We start from the raw sequence: 10,170 nt of genomic DNA on the forward strand, positions 1-10,170 counted from the left end.
CATACATATATACAACACTTTCAATTTAATCACATTCATATGTATCCATTTCCAAAAAAACAATCATTATGAATAAATAAATCATACATTTCTTAAATAAAACTTGTTGTTTCTGTTCTTAGGGTGTTTAAGTGTCCCTCGAAGGCATCTATAACAGGAAGAAGAAAAATGAATCACCCATACTGCTGTGCAGCATTACTCAAAGATGTCACTCTGTCCTGCATGGTTTTAATGAAAAGCTTCCAGATATATGAGTCCCTACAGACTTCATGCTAAAATGCATCACCTGCTACTGCTAGTACAAACTGTAGCTCTGTGAAATAAATTACAGCAACTTAACAAAGTGTGTGGCATGAGTGGTTAGGTTTAAGGACAGGAAACATACTCAAGTTTGAAAATCTCAAAAGTATGTGGAAAGCATACTTCTGTGTCATCTGTAAGTATTTGTGGCATAGCCAGCAGAGCCATGGAAAACCTCAAGGATATTGTCTAACATTTATCTAGGAATATGGGAGCGTCACCAGCATTTGTCTTGTATCAGGGGTTTGGCGATATGGCAAATTGCTGAAGTATTTCCGCCATTATCAAACACATTTCGGCACTGAATTTTCAGTAGATACTGCTGAAAAAAAACATTGCTCTTGCATCTAATGACAAGAAACACAAGGATTCGGGGGAATGTAGACAGAAATAATAGAATATCTTCTGAAAATAACAATACTACATGAAACCGTATTTATCTGGATATATAGTACACCCAACTTGATCCGCAAATAAATCTGAATTGAAGTTACACATCCTTTTATGATTCAGTTAAAAAAGTTAGTCATACTCTGACTTATTATAATATTACCGCCCCTTAATCTGCATGTTTCTACCAACGGCACCTCCACTGTGTTCTCGCAAGTGACAGCGCTGTACCAGTTCTAACACCATAGAGAAAGTTTGAGCAAAGCATGCTAACTGTTCTGTTCTGATGATCACAGAACACTATTCAGTGTCCCAAACTCAGACGAGACAAGAAAGCAGTGGATTTATTGACTTATTTACTGTATATTATGCTGCTGCCACACAGATCTAATATAAACATGCAATTTCTTTCCCAGCTGTTTACCTTCACAGACATAACCGACTATGTGTTTTAACATAAACTTGTGTGTATTTGACCGTTTAAGCACAATAAAACATGAAAGAGTACTCAGTTAAGTGCTCACATGCTTTCTGTGTGTGGTTCAAATGTGCGCGCTCAGAAAACCATATATCAGAAGTTTAAACTAATATGGACTAAAATGCATGATTTCAGCACGATAGAAATGATAATCAAAAACAAACTGATGTTTTTTGACAGAAATCTGAGGTACTGTACAAGGTAGAGTTCTATTCTGGAAAAGGGGGCATTTAAATATAATAAAAGATCTGTGGGGTATTTTGAACTGAAACTTCACAGGGATACAATATTATATATATGTACAAATTGGCATAATAGGTCTCCTTTAAGACAAGATTACCCAGTTCTATTTAAAATGAAGTTTTTTGCCCATTCACCAAATTTCTACCCACAGACAATCATCTATGCCCAAGTCTCCTCTTTGCCCTCAGTGGCACAGATCCATCATGTTGCGAACACAGCCCTGTTCGCTGAAGAAAACACTAGCCCGTTTTCCACTGATACTGCTTCTGTTGCCTTTTCCACTGGTTTACTTAAAGGCTCTAACTACAGCAAGAAAACACCAAGAGTAATTCACTTAATAACACTTCTGAGATTCATCGAGTAAAAAAAAAAAAACATCACTGGCATTTAAATGAAAGTGATAAATGAGTCATATTGAAGTGGTTCAGGAAGTCTGGCCAATGGCTACCTCTCTCATGACAGGAAGCCTACAGGATGTTTGCATTGGATCTAAGAGCACCCATCACTGGCACAATGAAGGACACCCACAAAAAGTCAAATGAGGCCTGACAAGAAGAAAAGAGGCAAATAATCTGTATTAAACTGTTAGACAACAGCGTACAAAAGGACTGTTCTTTTTGTGCCGTGAATGAAGAGTTTATATAGGGCTGCATAAATTGTGTGCACACCCGGCATGCTCATAGAAGCATTTTTATGTACAGAATATTTAAAGGGCTTTTTCATTAGGAGAGCAACATGTATTGACATTGCTAGCTAGTAGCTACTATATAATGTCCAAGATTCCTGAACTCAAAACAACCTCAGAAACACTGTGTTAAAACTATCAGTTTTGCTTTAGCCACTGAAAATATTACAGTAAGAAAACTGTCATGTCCAATATATCCATTGAAAATTAGATTCACAGCCTCTCAATGTAATGACGTCCCTTGAGGGAACCGCATCAGGAATACACCAGACACCTCAGCCAAAGCTATTTCACACAGATTGGTTTAGATGTAATTCATGACACAAGGTGCATCGAGGGACCACATACTGGCCTGCTATGTATGTTGCATCTATGTGTTAAATTCACAACAAAGCTTCAGAACTTAGACATGAATTGGTCACACAAAAACCAAAGGAAACGGATAACAACATACGATTGAAATGACATTGATTTCCCATTTATCCCATGGCAAAACACTGGATTTGATTAGTTTTGTCTTTAAAATCACGGAATGAGTTGGAAACACATTTGCTTCTACAAGTGAAACATAGTATTCAGTATGTATTAATATTATATGAATAGAATGTAATGCATCATATTTTTTCTTACAATGTCTTCAATTCCTTTGACCGTTGTAATACTTGGCATGTCTTTAATCTCTTGGTTAAAGTTAATTTTCTGTTATTCCGGATCTGGAAAAGAATCTTTTGAGAGAAAAGAAAATCTAATTACAGAACAAAAAGAAAGTGCAGAGGGGAGAAATATCCACTGATTAATATAAGATATTGCTGTCAATTGCAATTAATCGGGTCCAAAATAAAAGTTTGTGTTTATATAATACATATGTGTGTACTGTGTATATCTGTATGTTGTCTGTATTTATACAGTATATGTATAAATACACACACATATTTAAAGAATATTTTGCCTACATATATAAATCGTGATTAATCGTGATTAATCGTGATTAATCGTGATTAATCGTGATTAATCGTGATTAATCATGATTAATCAATTTGACAGCATTAAAAGGTGTCAGCTAATTTGCTGCATTAATTAAATCTTGCATTTTTCTTTGTTTATTTTTAAAGTAAGAAAGTTCATATTATAATAAGTTTCAGTCATCTACAATTGCTATTTTGCCAACAATTTTACGCACAGGAAAACTTCTCACGAGACAATTCACATGTGCCCACATGAATTTGTTCATAACCTCACTGGAATATTCAAGTGAGCAATCATTGTCCGAGGTTAGTCATTTGGATGAAACAAGCCCAAATTATCTCCATAATGTGTTAATGTGTTTAGTCCTGGCAGAATAGATCTGCTACACTGCTGCTGCGGCAGAGCAATTACTGAGACTTGCTATTGTATTGGATAAAACATCCACAGACATGCTGCTGTGAGTATGTAGGAAATACTGCTGCTGCACATCAAACAATACATAGCATACATGAACCACCCTGTAGCAGGTCTATACAGGTGGAGCTGGGGAAGGTGGAGGGTTTCTGAAGGGCGCTGCAACTGCTACAGCAAGCACTAGCCAAGTATTTGAATACTGAGCAGCAAGCTCTTCAATCAGAGGCGGCATGTGAATAATGATGTGATTATATAAGATTGAGAACCCGTCGGCATGCGCCACCTAGAGTTTCATGTCAGACCTTTGTGTTTACAATGAAATCAGTTACCGCTACAATGGGGCTTAAACAAAATTATTAACGCAACTGAACCTGTGACAAGAACTGTTTTCTCTGATATATATCTGAAAACATTCTTGACAAATCACATTACACAATCAAACTCTATTACGATGGTTTCCTAGTACAATTTATTATTGCACACCTAAACTGTTCTTCTGCCACTCCTGGAATGCTAAAACATCAGGTCAGGAAAAAATGGATAATCCCATAACTGTAAAAGAAAGGGCTTTTGTTGTACCATCAATTGAAGACAACAATTCCCAAGATGTTCTTGAAGACAAATGGACAGCACAGGACACAAAAGCAGCATAAATCTGCATTAAGCACTTGGCATATATAAGAACTGGGATTTGGGGATTTTCTTTTGCCCTGTTGTTGATGATTCTCACTGACGTTCAGCCAAAATGTTTCCTCCAGTCTGATACATGTGGTGTGACTGATGCCTGAGGAGTGTGATAGAATACCGCAGCTGTGCTGCCACTAAACCCTCAGATTTGATCTTCCAAACATTTGTTCTTAAAGTCAGTGATCACTATCAGGGCTTAGTGAGCTCTAAGGTCACATCTCTGGTTGGTTTAACACAAGGTATGCTTAATGATGTGAGTATCATAAAGGGACAGCCGATCGAACACTTCGTTTGACCACAGGAATGAGAATCATTCTATTAGACCCATGAGACATAAGGAGTTAGAAACAGCACATTCATAACTACAAGTCCTGTAGCCTCTTGGGCTGCATCACACGCAATCTTCACAATGCAGCAGATCTGGAGAGGAAGACAGACCACCTGCTGAGGTTTGTGTGTCCAATACAATCATTTGACTAAAAAGACTTTGCAGAGGAGGCCAGAAGAAAATATTTCAAATTTCTAATGGCCATGAAGAAAACTTAATAATTATTTATAGCAATCATGCATCAAACAAGAAAAAATCAATCTCTTACAATAACTCAGAGGATGTAATTTAAAAAAGCAATAAACATACTGTCAATTATCACCATTCATGGCTACTAATGTAGCACAACTGAGCAGTCAGAATCATGTCAATCATCTCACATCACACTCTCGCTGACCCTGTTATAGCTGCAGGTATTGCCACCAAAAAGAAATTCAGAAAGCATCCTGTTGTTATTCTTGGATTTTTTCAGAACCCTGAGTGATTTATCTAGAAACTATCTGGCTTTCCTCTCTTATGTTAGCTTTGCAAATAACATTCAAAGTCCCTTTGGAAACAATGGAATACTGGCAAGATGGAAACTGTGAGGCAATGTTTAAACATTAAAAACTGAATTACATTTCTGTGATATACTGTAGACCATACATATCTCAACTAACAATCCAACATTTTTGCGATTCCATTGTTTCTTTGGGGAGCTTTCCAAAAAAAACACATCAAAACCTTTTCACATTTTTCAAAATTTCCTAAGCTGAAAACAGCAGGAGTTTTAGTTGAGCTTAGTTAAAACGGAAGGGAATTAGCAAAGGCAAACGTTTCCAAATAGATTAAGCCTTTCTACAAAAAAAATAAAAAAAATAAATAATATATATATATATATATATATATATATATATATATATATATATATATATATATATATATATATATATATAGTTTGAATGAATCTGTTATAGTACTCAATCATTGTTCTACTATTTTCTCTAACTAGATTCAATTAAAATCAGGATAAAAGAATGAAAACATAATCAACATCTTCTATTTATCTTTTAAACAGAGTTGAGAATTATCAGCAGGATCATCTTTTTCCTGTCAGCAGTAGTTAACGTTATGTCTGTAAGATACTTCTCACTCAGTATTATAAAACTCTTCCTGCAGGATGTGGCTGCACAGAGTAGGCTTTCGTCCTGTGGGCTCTGCCAGCTGTAATTGCTTAACAACACAGACTTTTATCCTTGCCCACTTTTTGATGGTGTCACTGGAGAACATCACAGTGCAGGAGGCTGATTACCTTTTTTTATCAAAGCCTCCATCATAACAAGTCTAAGAAAATTATAAACTAACTGATTAAATGTGTTAAAGCCTGCCATTTGATGGAAAGCTGGTTCTTACGGTAGAATGCTAAGCTACAATTAAATGATTTTTTGATGATGAAGTCAACCAGTTCTTTTGTCAAAATGTAGTTAGCAACACTACACACACTGCCAAACAATAACAACACTTAGGCTATATAAGGGACCCATAACTTTTTACATAACACATAAAAACCAATAAAAGAACAGACGAACCAGAAAAAAATGTAAGACAAAAATTTGTCAAGCTTTTTTTATTATTAAACATGAGAGTGATTTGAAATAAATAGGATACACCTTCGTTTAAAAAAATTAGTTAAAAGCTTTGCAACTAACAAATTCATTCATTTATTCATAAAGTAATTTATTTGAACAAACTGGTTCCCTAGAAGTTTAGTGACTCTACAAAACCAAGAACTCTTGTGCAGATATTTATTGAGAGACTAAATCACATTTTTACAGGTTAGAGCATCTAACACTCCCATAGTTTTCTCTGAAACACAAATCACATGCCATGCTCTACACTGTCTATTTTCTAGCCCTTTCTTCAGTAGCCAGAAGGTCTTTGGTAACCTGCATGAAAATCCCACCCGCACAGACAATGCAGCTGTGCAGAAGGACCCCCGAAGCCTCCAGAGATCTGCTCTAAATCACAGTCATTTCACAGAGAAGCCAGACTCTCCTCCAGAACTCTATTCTCACACTCACTTTCACAGAAACGCCATAATGGAACACTGATCCTACAGTGTAAGGACAGGGATTTAACTGCCCTATCAGCCCTGCTGACCTTAGAGTGGTTATGTTCTACTGATGCACCTGGAGGCTGTTCTATATGGAGGTGCATAGAAAAATGCACTCATGACTTATGAATTCTCTCTCAGGAGTATCATAGGAAGGAAGAAAAACAGCCTTTTATTTGTGTTATCGTGACACTGATGGAACACAGTCGGTTAAAATTCATCACACACGCCAACTGACATTCACCGAGCACTATAAGAATGAGATAGAGCTGTGGTTCAAAGCTCAGATAACTTGTGTACTCACCATACTGACAGCTGGATCCATTGAATCCTGCGGGGCAGTCACACAGTTGATTCAAGCGCCCTGTACACACACCCCCATTAAAGCAGACACCATAAGTGCAGAGAGCTGGAGCAGAAAAGAGATTTAGAAGCAGACAGTCAAATAAATTGTTCTGTGGGGAAATTTACATCTTCACAGGAAATATTGAAAGTTGGTTCAACATGATCAAACTATTCATTATTTGTTTTATTTCACCAGGCAGTGATAATGACAAATCACTTCTAACACAATATTCTGTTTGTTATGGCAATTCAGCTGCTAAATCAGTTACGACAACTGAGAGAACCAGATGAAAAAATAGGAAAGAAATCGAATTACACCCCAAAATGTAGTCTTAGTTTGATGACTGTCATATTAAATAAGTAAATAAATCACAATTAGGAATAAATGAAGTAATACTATTAATTCATGTAGTGTCCATTTGATAGCCTGTTTATTTCTTTCTAACTGAAAATCTAGAAAGCAGGGTTTTTTTAATAACCCTTCAATCTGACAGATGGAACTCAAAAAAGAAGAAAACAGCATAGCTTTGTATTAAACTAAATGCCTACTTATAAAGCGACTTACATGTATTAGGAATACAACTGTTGATTATTAAACTACTGACAGAGTCAGAGCTTAGCAGGAGCAGTTCACTCTCATAATCTAATTATGGGATTCATATAATAGGAAATTATTGTAGAATTAAGATCTATGGGGGATCCAAAGAAAACAACCACAACAGTGATTTACCTGACATGCTCTCCAAACTGATTGCACCGAAAGCTATAGTAAATGTCTTCTACCTACAGCTGTCTTTTGATGATCACAAAGGTTCATTGTGTCCTAACTCACTGCAAGAAGAGGACACTAAGCCTTCCAGATTCTTGCCACTGATGAGAAGCTATGCTCTGATTTTTATGGGCTTTTAGCATTAAAACATGTTAAGGCTGTGATGAACTGGTTGCCATGTCATTTCTAAAAATACAAATACATGATATGTCATGCCATCAAGGGCAAACCACTCCACAAAATAAAGCAGAAGTGACAGAAGTAGAGACCCTAAAGAGATTATGCAATGTGGGCTAACCATTCAAAACATCATCCTTTGTGTAATTCTAATAGATTTCAACACAACACTGACTAAATCCAATGATTTACTATTTGATATTTAGAGAATAGATCCATTGTGCCCAAACAACAATCCAGGACCATCCTGAACCAAGATAAAGCATCTATTGAAATGTTGCTGGTCCCCAAAATGAGCATCTGGTGAAAAGTTTCTGTTCATGATTGACAGCAGCAACAAAGCCAGAATCCCTCTCATGGAATCTCCAGAGAAGAACAGGAATCTCATTAATCATGTAAGCCATTCACTACACAATCCTTCAGTGAATGATGTTTATGATTCATTAACCTCAACCCTACAAATCTACACTTAAAGTTAAGGGCCTGTATGTTTGTTTTTCATATCATTTGGATGTCTGATGAGATATAGGACAGACCTGACAGTGGAAATACTTACGATAGAGGCAGCCCGCCTCTGTATTGAGCTGGGACCATCCAGGACAGCATTTGTATGTAGTCTTAAAATCTTGTGTGTAGACCGGCCTGTAGCCTATGTAGTAAGCAATCCTAAAAAGTGATAAAAATATGATTACTATAAAACTAGTTCAGCAAAAATTTAAAACAAATTGCATGGATTCTCACAATTGGCCAATCAGAAGTAAGTATTTCATAGAGCCGTGTAATAATAGACTTCTAAACCCCAATTAGTTCAGCATTTGTTCCGTGCCTGTTTAATGAGGTCTATTCAATGATCTTCCATTGCCAAGGGGCTGATGGCTCTGAGAGTCTTGAGCTTCCTTTTGATTCCCAAAGCATCTGAGACCCTTAATAACCATCATCTCTCAACAACAGGATCAGTTTCTAACTGCTGTCTTCCTTTAGCCCTCTGCCAATTCTCAAAAGCGGCAAGAGGTTGGCTGGCACTGAAAGGTGTACCAATGAGAAACGGCTGTGAGGGTGAAAAGGACTACTGATAGTGAATCAGGACAGAGGGACTCTTTACTACATGTAAAATCTAGTGCCAACTTTTAATATATTTCATTTCTTTTGTTGTAACTGTATTCAGCCTAACTAGAATATGTACCTCCTCTCATAGTCCATACACCAAGCATGACCTGTGCATCCTTGCCTCCAAACCTTCACCATGTGTGTAAAAGCCATTACACATGGCTGTTTCTCAGCTGTGATGATTCTCTCTTGTGCTGAGCAGACATTTGGCCTGAACAAAGAAGAACGTAAGAATTACTTTCCATTTCAAGTGCATAATGCAGCTCTTACATCAACAACTCTGTTTTGAAGTCTTTTAGAACACAGTAACACAGTAACTGCTTAATAAAACTATTAATTTAAAATTGTGTACATTTGTATACACTATATAGTATAATAGCATACACTTTATCAAAAGTACTTTATGCTTAATACATAATTCTGTAAGAAAAGAAGATGCTTAAGTTTGCATTTTTATTTTTATTCAAATTCATTACAAATATTTCAAACAAGAAAACAGATTTGTGCATACAATCCAATCAATCTTCATGCAGTCAATAAATTTGCTAAACTAACATAATAAAAACATGACTAAAATGTAATTTATTTTCATGCTACTTACATAAAAGGCTGCAGAGCCCGATGACAGCACGATGAACGGATCTCTGTAAGCAGGAATAATAACATCACCGCGTGTATATCCATGTCACAGATCCTCACAACACTTTCCCATTCAGATTCAACTGAGTGTGTTCAGGCTGTTTCATCTGGAAGCCAGCAAAGCTGAGAAGGAACCGCATATCTGGTACTAGTCCTGCTGAGTGTTTACTAAAAGCATTTACAGTAACGTGTGGCATGGATGGGGCAGGCTTGGACATACGAGTGATATGATACAGAAGGATACCTATGAGTTAATGATGAGCAATGTTTCCTAGCATTCCTACACCCTTCCATTAAAACATTCCTAAAAATGTTTTAATTAATTATGTGAGGGGGGTGGGGGGGGGGTGGATTGCACTATTACTATGTTTATGAACATGCTAAGTCAAAACCCAGATATTTAAACATATCATAATTGTTAGATGTAAATCGATTTGGGTTACAAGTGTTTTTGCAATGAGTTTAGTAATAAAACAACAGTTTGCAAACATTGAACAGCTGCGTAGGTCCAAAGGAAATATTTGAAATTGACTTTAGATTGTGCTGCCAC

At 36.5% G+C, this 10,170-nt stretch overlaps 1 protein-coding gene across 1 annotated transcript; it reads right to left on the bottom strand.

The window, feature by feature from the left end:
- Nucleotides 1-6,694: 6,694 nt before the first annotated feature.
- On the bottom strand, nucleotides 6,695-9,759 carry LOC113068853 (EGF-like and EMI domain-containing protein 1). The gene is made up of 4 exons (XM_026241720.1): nucleotides 9,583-9,759; nucleotides 9,058-9,192; nucleotides 8,431-8,540; nucleotides 6,695-6,992 (listed from the first exon to the last, which is right to left on the bottom strand). Exons 1-4 carry the CDS (start codon nucleotides 9,663-9,665, stop codon nucleotides 6,730-6,732), a joined length of 591 nt encoding a protein of 196 aa, XP_026097505.1. The 5' UTR covers nucleotides 9,666-9,759; the 3' UTR covers nucleotides 6,695-6,729.
- Between the last annotated feature and the right edge of the window lie 411 nt (nucleotides 9,760-10,170).

This window comes from Carassius auratus, unplaced genomic scaffold (genome assembly GCF_003368295.1).
Source record: "Carassius auratus strain Wakin unplaced genomic scaffold, ASM336829v1 scaf_tig00000254, whole genome shotgun sequence".
Taxonomy (NCBI): Eukaryota; Metazoa; Chordata; class Actinopteri; order Cypriniformes; family Cyprinidae; genus Carassius; species Carassius auratus.